This window comes from Pelodiscus sinensis, chromosome 28 (genome assembly GCF_049634645.1).
Source record: "Pelodiscus sinensis isolate JC-2024 chromosome 28, ASM4963464v1, whole genome shotgun sequence".
Classification (NCBI taxonomy): Eukaryota; Metazoa; Chordata; order Testudines; family Trionychidae; genus Pelodiscus; species Pelodiscus sinensis.
In genome coordinates this window covers 3,183,071-3,195,640 of record NC_134738.1, presented here as the reverse complement: position 1 = coordinate 3,195,640, position 12,570 = coordinate 3,183,071, and the positions used below count along the sequence as shown (strand labels likewise).

Sequence of the window (12,570 nt, the reverse complement as noted above, 5' to 3'; positions counted from 1 at the left end):
AACGGAAATGTGACTTGTTTGTTCTTTGCAGAAAAGCCGGTGCATGACCAACTGCATCTTCTATGGAGCTGAGAATTCAGTCTAGTTCAGCAAGAGAGTCGGGGGTCCTCCAGTGAAATCAGCGGACAGGCGCTACAAGGGAGATATGGACTCTAAGGGTACGTCTAGACTACATGGCTCCGTCAACGGAGCCACGTAAAGTAGTTTAGTCGGCATTGTCAATGAAGCGGGGATTTAAATAATCCCTGCTTTATTAAAATAAAAATGGCCTCCGCGCTGTGCCGCCGCTCAGCTGATCCGGCACAGCACGGCAGTCTAGACGTGGTGCGGTCGACAAGGGAAGCCTTTGTTAACCGCTCCGGTAAACCTTGTTTCACAAGGCATACCGTGGTGGTCGACAAAGGCTTCCTTTGTTGACCGTGCCATGTCTAGACTGCCGTGCTGTGCCGGATCAGCTGATCGTCAGCACAGCGCGGCAGCCATTTTTATTTTAATGAAGCGGGGATTATTTAAATCCCCGCTTCATTGACTATGCCGAGAAACTACTTTACATGGCTCTGTCGATGGAGCCATGTAGTCTAGACGTACTCTAATTGTTACAGCAAGAGGCCTGGCTCTCAAGGCTCTTTACTTGGCTTTGCCATCTATTTATTGCATGATGTTGGAGGACTTCTGTTTCCTCAGTTTTCAAAACTGTCCAACAGGGATAATGTTTTCCTAATTCTCTGGTATATTACAAGATTTAGAGACTCCTTTTAAAATTATGGCCTCCCTTTGCATGGCCACATTTTGCATTCATCAGTAAGGCTATGAAAACAACAGCCTAATGGCACCGGCAAATTTTTTGTCCGGATGGGTCATTCCTTGCTCCAGCTGGCAAACTTTCTGTGCTCAGAACCCTGATCAGCTTGAACAGTAAAACAGGGTTCACAAGTACTGAGAGAGTTGGGCTAAGATGGTGCAGCTGTTGCAATGCACTTGATTTCATTTCATGGAGTCTAAAGGCAGATGGAACTATTAGATCACCTAACCTGACCTCCTATAGAACACAGACCGTTATGTTTTACACTGCACTGAGCCCAATAATGGGCTAGATTAACGAGCCCTCTAATGCTTCGTATTTCTTCCTGTCAAGGTTCTTACAATGTAATCATGCCACATCTCAGTCTTCTTTTTGAAGATGTGCCATGAATGCCACTCTGCCGTGCATATTGGCCAAGACAATCAGTCTCTGCGCCAAAGGACAGATGGACACAAATCAGACATCAAGAAAGGTAAATATAAAAACCAGCAGGAGAACATATTGAACTCCCTAGACACTCAGATTTAAAAGGAGCCATCCATTTACAAAAAACCCTTCAAAACCAGACTACAAAGAGAAATAGCAGAGCTGCAATTCATTTGCAAATGGAACACGATCAAATTAGGACTGAATAAGGACTTAGAATGGTTCTCTCACTACAAAGGCAGTTTTCCCTCTCTTGGTATTCACACCTCCCCATCAGTTGCTGGGAGTGAGCCACATCCACCCTGGGTGAACTGGCCTCTATGCCAGATTTACGCAGAAACTAAGTTAGCTACAGCTTAGGGTCGCAGATGATTAGGGGCCTATAAATAAAAAATACAGTAACTTTTAGTGGTGCCCTCGCTTACATGCCAGTATTTATGCAAACATAAAACTTTATTATTTCTATTTTCATTGTCCTTTCTGTTTAAATAAGACACTTTTGCTAATGCTATGGGGCCTCTGAAACGTGATATAGCTTAGGGTGGCGGGGGGACCTTTTTTGAGTCAGGGGCCACTGACCCACAGAAAAATTAGTTGGGGGCCACACACAAGTGAGAAGCAATAACCCCCCCAAATCCAACTTCCTCCCCCAAAAGTGGCCCCGATCAAGAAGGAGAAAGACACTCCCCACATTCCCCTACACACCAGAGCTTAGAGAGGGCCCAGGTGAGTAGATTTTGTGTGCTCCAGCCCCGTGGAGGGATGACAAGGTATTGGAGCACTAGTGTGGGCTCCCCAATGCTGGGGAGGAGTTCCAGCCCCTGGGTCTTAGGTTTCCTATCCCAGGTTTAGGACCTCAGAATATCTTAATCCAGTCCAGATTGGCCTCGTTAACACTGGTCCTACATTTAATAAGTAATTCCCTTCCCTTCCATACCTCTGTGATTTCCACTCCATGCATCTAACAAAATGGTTTTTACCCACAAAAACTAATGCTCAAATCAATCTGTTCATCTCTAAGGTGCCACAGGACTCCTCATTTTCGGCAGGTACAGGCTGAGATTGGGTGCCAGTCTCATGCTAAGGCATTTTCTGTTGTTCTCTTTGGTAGCTCTTTTCTCAACCTCTCCAATTTTTCAATCTACTTTTAAAACGGTGGCTGCTAGGACTATAGGCACGCTTGCAGAATCAGTGTCCCCACTGTCATATTCAGAGGTGAAAGTCACCTTCCTCCTCCAACTCATGACCCCTGCGTCTATATAACCAAAGTTCGCATTAGCCTGTTTTGCTCCAGCATTGCACTGGGAGCTCGTGTTCAGCTGCTTGTCCACTATGACCCCCTAAATACTTTTCAGTCAAAGCTTCCTAGGAGACAGTCCCTCATTCCCTACATACCCTTTATTTACTTGGGTAACTTTGCAGCTGGCTTTATTAAAACACATTGTGTTTGAATGGGTCCCATTTACCAAGCAATCCAGATTGCTCGGTATAACTGTCCTGTCTGCATCAAACACCATGCTACCAATGTTTGTCATCTGCAAATTTAGAAACATCTCCTTTCGAAGAGGATTCTCCATGGATGGCTACTTTTTAAGATTTGCCAGTTGTCCCATTTAACATGCGCTTTATCAACAGTACACACTGCTCACTTTTTAATCAAGGAGCCACAGTACCAATGCCTTACAAAAGTCTTACTCTATTACATCTACTCAGTTGTTTATCAACCTAATTTATAAATCTCCTCAAAGAATGAAATAAGATTTGCCTGACAAGACTGATTCTCCACAAAGCCATGTTGATTGGCATTAATTTGATTCCTGCCCTTTAATCCTTTATTAATTGAATCCCATATCAGCGCTTTCATTTTTTGTGTGCTGAATACATGGCAGGCTGCTCATGGGAAACTTGCCCAACAGCTACCTGGGACACTTGCCCTTTTTGAATATTGTAGTTCATTTGCCTGAAAGACTTGGGGCCATTTTCTGTCCCTCTCTTGTGCCAGCTGTTAGTCTACGGCACATGCAAGCTGGAGGTAACGCGGCTAAGCACTGAAAAGGGTTCAGAAGTAACTCATTCAAATGGAAAGCAAATTTGGTTTGAGCTACTTGTCTTTGTGAATAATCCTGAAGTACCTGCAACTTCTAATTTAAAATAAAAACCTGTGAGACAGAAACTGCAGCTGCTAAAGTGGACACCTAAATTTCAAGAACACGTTTTTAGGATTGACTAGGGTGACTCTGCAAACCCCGAATCCCCCCTCCCCCGCCGACTCATGCTGGACTGCAGTGGGAGCTGGAAGGGCAGAACATCTTCAGCCAGGACAAATCTACAAGGCTACGTCTAGATTGTATCCCTCTGTCGGCAGAGGGATGCAGATTAGGCAGCTCAACATTGCAAATAAAGCGGGGATTTAAGTATCCCGCACTTAATTTGCATAAAAATGGCCACCGTTTTTGCGGACTCAGCACTTTGTCGGCAAAAAGCGGCAGTCTAGAGGGGGATCTTTTGAGAAAGAAAGCCTTTTCCGACAGATCTCTTATGCCTCTTACAAGGAGGTTTACAGGATCTGTCGGAAAAGCCTTACTTTCTCGACAGATCCCCCTCTAGACTGCCGCTTTTTGCCAACAAAGTGCTGAGTCGGCAAAAACGGTGGCCATTTTTATGCAAATTAAATGCAGGATATTTAAATCGCCGCTTCCTTTGCAATGTCGACTGGCCTAATCTGCATCCCTCTGCCGACAGAAGGATGCAGTCTAGACATACCCCCAACAGTTAGTATCTTGCTGGATGTGGAAGAGAGAAGTTGGAGGAGAACTAACACCCGATCCTGAGAGGCACTGAAGGCTGCGGACAAGGGTGCACAGAACCTTTGTCTGTCTTTTTTTGTTGTTGTCAATGTCTCCAGGGATGGAGCAGGAGAGCCAAGGCAGCTCCATCCCTGCTCTGGCCCCACCCCGCCCCCCAGCAGCCACTTTCTTATTACGTTATGGTAAATAAATCTCTTAAAGATCATAAAAATGCCTCCTACATGCCAGAGGATGTTGTGAAGTCCAGGACTTTAACAGAGATCCAGAAAGAACTAGATAAATTCATGAAGCTATAGCCAGGATGGGCAGGGATGGTGTCCTTCGCCTCTGTTTGTCAGAGGCTGGGAATGGGTAACACAGGAGGGATCATTTGATGATTCCTTGTTCTGTTCATTCCCTCTGGGGCACTTGGCATTGGTCGCTATCAGATGAAAGGATACGGGGCCTTTGATCTGACTCAGGATGGTCACTTTATTCAAGCACTTTTCAGCTGTAGATGTGAAAGTGCTTTAGAAATGGAGGTGTCATTTGTTTCCCTCATTTTGCAGATAGGGACATTGGCAAGTCTCTGCTTTGCTCGGTGCCTCAAATGCATTTGATTTCTGTGTATTCCCCAGGTTAAAAACTGACATACCTTCTTTGTGTTCTGGTAGTATGAAGGAGCCCCACTTGTGGACTGGTGTCCCCTATGGGTGTGTCTAGACTACCTAGTTTTGTCGACAAAAGTGGACTTTTGTCGACAAAACAATACCAGCGTCTACACTACCGCGGAGTTCTGTCGACATAACATTGACAGAACTCCGCGGTTTTGTCGACGCTGGTATACCTCATTTTACGAGGCAAAACACCTTCTGTCGACAGAACTCTGTCGACAGAAGGTGTTATTGCCTGTAACGCTGCGTCCAGACTACGGAGTTCTGTTGACAAAGCGGCTTGCTTTGTCGACAGAACTCCATGTGTCTAGACGCAAATTGTCGACGGAAGTTTTGTCGACAGTATCTGTCAACAAAACTTCCGTCGACAAAACGCGGTAGTCTAGACGTATCCTACGTTTGGTACTGTGCAAACACAGCCCTAAAAGATGGTCCTGGCTCCAAAGTGCTTACAATGGAACTACCAGTCATTTTTTCTTCTCCAAAATGGGCACCTCATGCTCCTGGATCCATGACAAGTTGCCTATTCCACCTTGTCTTTTTTTTTTTATTATTCTCTACAGCTTCACAGCATAATGCCAACACATGGAGCTCTGCAGCCAGCTGCCTGCCTCTCTAATTCCCAGCCAGCCATCCAAGCTGAGAAAACAAACTATAAATTCTGTCTAATAACCATCACAGATCATGAGCCATCTCCTGGCAGGATAGTTAATCGACTTATTTATTACACAAAAAACTGGAAGTGAAGACAATTGGCAAAGATCCTAATATGAGAACCCCAACCTGTCACCATCTCTCTCCAGGAACACTCCCTATGCAATAAAGGAAGGGCTGAGCAATCATGGGGGAGGAGGAGAAAACATTGATCTTTGCAAAATGAATTATGAAATTGAGAGGAAAAGCATTTCATCTGTTGTATGGCCACTACAAAAGGGGAGGGGAAAAAATAAAAACTTTAAAAAATTTACTAGAATCTTTGCAATTCTTACTCTAGTGATACAAAGAAAGGACACCACGTGAATTTGTAATGCCGTCGTCAATAGCAGAACATGAGACCTTAATCAGAGCACTGGTTGGAGGCAAGAATTATTTCCATATCAGGTGTTTCCGAATGCAACACCAAATATACCGTTTTAAAAAAGTGTCATCTATTTCAGGTATAATTTCCCTAAATGTATCTCTTCGGAAAGTCACATATTCCAAAAATGCGCATTCTAGAGAACAAACATCCTGAGATAAAACACTGGAATAATTGTATGGCCTTTTATGGTACAAAATTGCAGAATTTGATCCATTATTGAAGGAGGGATGTGTTGCACCTTTATCTGAGGCATTCAGTATTGGCCGCCACCAGCAACAGGGTACTGACCAAGAGTATGTCTGTATTGCACTTAAACACTGCAAGTGGCCCACGTCAGCTGACTCTGGCTTAGGCAACAGGGCTGTAAAACTGCAGAAAAGGCTTTTGGACAGGGGCTGGAAACTGGGCTCTGGCCCTGTTGGCAGGAACCCTAGTCAGCTGACGTGCGCCAACAGCAGGTGTTTAATTACAGTTTGGATATACCCTGAATGACTGAGTGGCCTGTTCTGGTGCGGTCATGCCCAAGTCTGAGCATGTGTATTAACTTGGGACTAACGTCAGATCTTCCCTAGAAACTTCTGCCCGCTACAGCAGCATTTCTCCAAGTGGCCGCGGACCCACTCTGCGAAAGCTGCTAACGGGCCACTCCGGTTTGTATGCATACTGGCTCCGCGGCCATTGGCTCACCGTTTGCAGCCAAGGGGATCTGCGGGAAGCTGTCTCCAAAGTTATAAAGAGGTCCTGCCTGGAGGTGAGATCAGTTGCCCCGCTTGCCTGCTGGCCATTCTCCTTCTCCTCCACCCTGCTGTCCTCCACGCTGCTGCCCAGCACTATCACAGGAGTGTCTTGGGGGGAATCCACAAATGGGCTAGGGAAGCTGGTCAGGTTCCCCCCTAGGAACGCATGCAGCTGCTCACATCACATGTTTGCGGTGATGTTCCAGACCATCCATTTGCCTCCTTTGTCTTCTGGTATGAATGCCTCATCTCCTTTATTTTCACACAGCACCCCTGGGCGTCCCGGGCCTTCCTCCTCCACGCCTTATGTGGTCAAGGCATAGATATCCATGTTTCTTTTGCTGGTTCTTAGTTCTGAGAACAGATTCTTCTCCCCACACAGCAGCGAGGTCCAGGATTTCGTTTGCGACCCTTGGCATTCATGTTCAGGAGAGCTGCTGAGGTGCGCTGGCTACACTGGCCACGCAGAAAATGAGATGCCAATTTTCCTGTGCACCTGGGGTGTGTCTAGACTACAGAGTTTTGTTGACAAAAGTGGACTTTTGTCGATAAAACTATACCTGCGTCCACACTACCACTGAGTTCTGTCGACATAACGTCGACAGAACTCAGCAGTTTTGTCGAAGCTGGTAAACCTCATTTTACGAGGCATAACACTTTCTGTCGACAGAGTTTCTGTCGACAGAAGGTGTTATTGCATGTAAACTGTCCTTTGCGTCTACACTACCATGTCAACAAAGCGGCTTGCTTTGTCGACAGAACTCAATATAGTCTAGACGCTCTTTGTCGACAGAAGTTTTGTCGACAGTATCTGTCGACAAAACTTCTGTTGACAGAAGCCTGTAGTCTAGACGTACCCCTGGAGAGCAGCAGAGTTGCAAGTCCTGGCCTGGGTGATCACAACATGGCACTGTGGGACACAGCCTGGAGGCCAAGAACGTCGTCTTTCACAGCACTGTGTCTGCCCTGCTGTAAAGTTGACCAAGCCAGGCTGAATTTACCATTACTCCTCACAAAAAGCAGAAGTATTGAAATCAACTTTCACAGCCCTAAAGTTGATGGAACGGGCTTGGTAGTGTGGACTCACTGTTTAGAAAATCGACCTAATGTGGCTAAGTCTGACCTAACCCCCCAGTGTATGTTGCTATTGGTGTCGGCAGTAGCTCAATGAGAGGAGTAAGCAGGGCCGTCCTTAGGATTTATATGGCCCTGTGCAGTACTAAACTGGGGCCCCTGTGCCTGATGGCAGCTGGCGGGCCGACAGTTTTTTAGAGCTGTGATTTTATAATCTTCAGCAACACGCTAACGAAATAGTTTTCAAGCAAATTTTAAACTAAGGTCCTGTGAACTAACCCAGTAAATTCAGGTTCTGCTAATAGTCCTGGCAGGCTTTGTCACTGTTAAGTTAACAAGATCCTCTCCAGAGGCAGCAGAGCCACAGACCAGGGACAGGAAGAGGTGGGTGGACTTTAAGACCCCATGGTGCTCCACATTTTCAGGTTCCCAACGCAGCTGCATATGGGTAAGGCCGGCTCTGGGCGTAAGTGTATACGAGCCAGGGAATCACACCCTTACCTCATCATGCAGATGTAGCCATAAAAAACCCATCAGCAAATGCTGTCTTGTATTTGAAGGACATTTATCCAAATTGAATTCCGCGCTGTGAGTGAAAAGCGTCCATTTCAGTTAAGCTCTGATAGACTAGGAAGGGCCAATTCCAACTTCCCAGGCTGATTGTGCGAGAAGCTGCCAGGGTAACTGTATTATCTGGCTCATGGGATTTTGTATGCTTTCTTTTTTTTTTAAAGTTTTGTTTTGTGAATTTCATGCGTGAGGTGTGCTACGCACTGCAGTGATCCATGGGGCATTAGAACTCCGGCAGCCTGCATGCCAACCCGCCACTCAATCTCCTCCAAATCCATCGTATGGCTCAAGTCATAATTGGCCTGTTACGTGAGAATGCCAACCAGGAAACACGCTCATTAAACTGTGGGCAATGGCCTATTAAAACCAGGATCAAGGCCTCCTTGTATAGCTCATCTCTTGCTGACCACACAGAGATGCACAACCCAGCTTGGACTCTGACCAATGAGTGAGAAATGGGACGTTTTATATAAAGCCAGTTGAAAAAATGCTAATTTTTGTAGGGAAATTCAGATTTTTTTTGTGACAGATTTTCTGTTAAAACATTTGGTTTTCAAAACACATTTTCAGCCACAGCCCTTGACTTTGGGGGACATTTTTTTCAGTTTCACAAACCAAACCCAAACCAGAATACTTAATCAAAAATAAGCTTGGTTCATCAATATTTTTGTTTTAATGAAAAGCCACTTTTGTAAAAGGTCCCCCCCTAGGGAGGGACAAATGAAGGCAAATGAAGCATACCGAAATTGCAAATCAAGCCCGGGATTTAAATATCCTGCACTTGATTTGCATGTTCCCGGCTGGTCGCCATGTTAGAAATTCACTGGCCTGGAGTAACTGCCCGTGTCTACATGCGGCAGTGAAACAGGAGTCCGATTTAAAGCCCCTAATTCAAATTAGCTGGTAAATCTCATTGCAGAAGGAATGACTAGAACTTTTATATATATATACACACACACACACACATATATCTGGGCCTCTGTAACTTCCACTCTTAGTCATCTGATGGAGCATGATCAACACACCAGGGAAAGTCCTCTCAGCAATGTCATGACAAGGAGGGTCCTCCAAATGAGCAACCCCTTGGAATGCACAGCATCCACCCGCACCTAAAAGCACGCTGGAGGATATTAGCTTCAAACCCCTGAGATGTGATATTGCATGGGTCTAGCGGTTAAAGGGGTGCCTGGCAAACAGAATTCCCAGCAAAGTCTTGTCTATATGGGTTGCAGACAGAACTGGCCTGAATTCAAAACCTGCTGCTGTGCTGAAACTTCAGTTTAGGGTGGCTTTAAGAAAGACTCGATAGCCTAGTGATATAGCTACCGTCCCAACTGGTGGGCAATCTAGGTTCAAATCCTTGCTGTGCCTGAGTTAGAGCACTCTGGGATGTAAACCTGCTTCAAATCCCAGACCAAACCCCTAACTCCCCAGACTACCAAGTATGACTTAGGTTCCATGAAAACTTTCTGGAAGGTTTTGTTTTTGTTCCAAAGGAAAAACAAAAACAAAAAAACCAACAAGCAACTTTGTAACCTCAAATGTTGCTGTGAAGAGGGTGGGGAGAGTCCAGTCAGCTCAAGTGGTAAATGCATGATAGTCTACAAAAAGGGCAATGGGAGAGAGAGAGAGAAAAATAGACACCTGGGGGGATGTAGAGAAGAAAAAATCTGTTACGTGAAAGGCTGTTTGAGAAGGAATGATATGCAGGGGAGAAGGCTTTCAACCCAAGAGCCACATTGTGAGAAGTGACAGTGGAGACATGGACCATAAGACCCTAGGGAATTGTTATAAGGCTGCGTAATGGAGTGAACTAGGCACTGACATCACTGCTGGAGGCCTTACCGCACCCTGCCCAGTGACAGGAGCAGAAGAGAGGTCCTCCAAGCAGAATAGAGTGTCAGCCTCTGCTGCAGCCAATCAGGGCATGGCAGGCTGATATAAAAGAAGCTGCTGGGCCAGGGCCTGCCAGTTCCTTTCTGGAGCTTGACCCAGGCAGACCTAAGGGCTGACTGGGAGAACAGCAGAACTCTGGACAGCTCCGCATGGAAGCTGGACTTCAGACCTGGTCATAACCAGGTCCAGTGGCTAAAGACTAGCTGGTAAGCCAATGGCAACACTTTGCAGAACCCTGAACAGAGAAGACTTGACCACAAGGCCCAAGGACAGAGCAGCTTCCTGGGAAAGTGGCCCAAGGAACGTGACAGCAACCGACCTCTTTGAGACTCAGCAGGTAACTGCTACTTACAGCTACTTACTGGTTGGGACCCAGAGGAATGGGCAGGCCTGGGTCCCTCCCAACCTCCAGCAGCCACAACAGAGGGTAAGAAAAAGCCTGGTCCCAAGCCACATACCAGACACTTCCTCTCCCACAGCCAGCCAGGCAGACAGACCACAAGACTCTCCTCGGCCACCAAGGGGCGCTCATGAGAAGGGCGGGGCCCATTACAGGCTGTTTTGATTAATGCTCCTCAATTCCTTCTCTTAACCGCTCAGTCTTCCTTACCTTCTTGATACAGCAAGTGTATGGAACGCCGCAGGCCAGAGCACCGCTGCTGTTGCATGAGTGGTACTGATTGACAGTCCAGTCTGTATATTCGTCACCTCCACAGCAAGAGAACTGTGCAAAGAAAGAAAAATGCATCACAATGCAATCAAGAGATAAATAAAAGCGTGTCTGTGGTGTGAGAAACACTTGTACCATTTAACAAACTAACAAGAAGGGGATGCCTGAGTCATGCTACTGGACATGGACTGACTCTGAGGTTCTCTCCGACTCTGTATTGCTCAGTCAGACTAACGCTGCCTCGTCTAATGTCACCCTAAAGGGGTGTTCTCTAAGTTGGGGCCTGAACTCAGTGGCTGCGTCTAGACTGGCAAGTTTTTCCGCAAAAGCGATTGCTTTTGTGGAAAAACTTGCCAGCTGTTTACACTGGCCGCTTTGAATTTGCACAAGAACACTAACAATCTAATGTAAGATTGTCAGTGTTCTTCCGCAAATACAATGACTCTCTCGTTTGGGAAAAAGCCCTCTTGTGCAAATGCTTTTGTGCAAGAGGGCCAGTGTAGACAACTGAGAACCGTTTTGCACAAAAAAGCCCCGATGGCGAAAATGGCAATCAGGGCTTTCTTATGCAAAACCGCGTCTACATTGGCATGGACGCTTTTCCGCAAAAAGTGCTTTTGCGCAAAAGCGTCCATGCCAATCTAGACGCTCTTTTCCACAAATGCTTTTAATGGAAAAACTTTTCCGTTAAAAGCATTTCCGGAAAATCATGCCAGTCTAGACGTAGCCAGTAATTCTGGACCAATGCTACAGGAGTCAGGTTGAATTTATTCGGCATGGCCAGTCAGAAGTGTATAGGAAGGCCAGGAAATTGTTTACTGTTCACTTAGTTTCAGACTAAGAGCAGCAATTACTTTTCCAAACTAAACAGCTTTCCTGACGTCTGTCTGTTAGGACTGCGAGGCTAGAAACAGGCTCAAGCTAGCAAGGCAGCTTTGACATGCCTGAAGCACTGAAGCAGAACAACAGGAAAGCTCAAGTAATTTTTAAATACTGAATATTTTCAATGCACATGTACATGTACCATCTAAGCCCATCGCTCCCTGGGGCACAGCTCGGATTTCAAGAGTTAGTGTGTGGAACAGACAAGAGCTCAAATTATTTCTTGCTCAGTAGAGCAACAAAGACAACTCTCCAGAAGCCAGTCAGTTTGCTATGAACAATAAGAGGTGCACACAATCCTTAAGGGCAACTCGTCCTTAATGGCACAAAGATTTGAATGTAGGATTAAAATAAATTGATGAAAGAGTCAGATATTTATTGCACCTCGGTTTATTTACAAAGAACATACACAAATTCCTGTTTCTCTGAAATCCATAGGAGTCAGTTTTCTGTTCGCATTCCCAAAAGCCTCTTTCCAACCAATACTCTGTCCAAAAAGCTCTTTCCGGGCTATATGAACCAGTTATCTCTTGGCTCTTTATTTTCCTGCTTCTGGCAGCTTCTGAGTTAGAATCATAGAATCCCAGGGCTGGAAGAGACCTCAGGAGGACATTGAGTCCAGCCCCCTGCCCAAAGCAGGACCAACCCCAGCTAAATCACCCCAGCCAGGGCTTTATCAATCCGGGACTTAAAAGCCTCTAGGGATAGGGATTCTACCCCCTCCCTAGGGAACCCAGACCAGCGCTTCCCCACCCTCCTTGGGAAATAGGTTTTTCTAATATCCAACCAAGACCTCCCCCACTGCAACTTGAGACCATTACTTCTCGTTCTGTCAGCTGTGCCCCATGAGAACAGCCTCTCCCCAGCCTCCTTGAATCCCCCCCTTCAGGTAGCTGAAGGCTGCTATCAAATCCCCCCTCATTTGTCTCCTCTGTAGACTAAAAAAGCCCAAATCTCTCAGCCTTTCCTCAT

The 12,570-nt window shown here is 46.0% G+C and overlaps 1 protein-coding gene across 1 annotated transcript in view; it reads right to left on the bottom strand.

Moving 5' to 3' along the window:
- Positions 1-12,570, bottom strand: part of LOC102447849 (tetraspanin-15-like) — a 224,575-nt gene that overhangs the window by 64,160 nt on the left and 147,845 nt on the right. Inside the window, exon 5 of the mRNA XM_006129103.4 lies at positions 10,657-10,770. Coding sequence (XP_006129165.2) covers positions 10,657-10,770 — 114 coding nt within the window. The remainder of the gene's footprint in view (positions 1-10,656; positions 10,771-12,570) is intronic.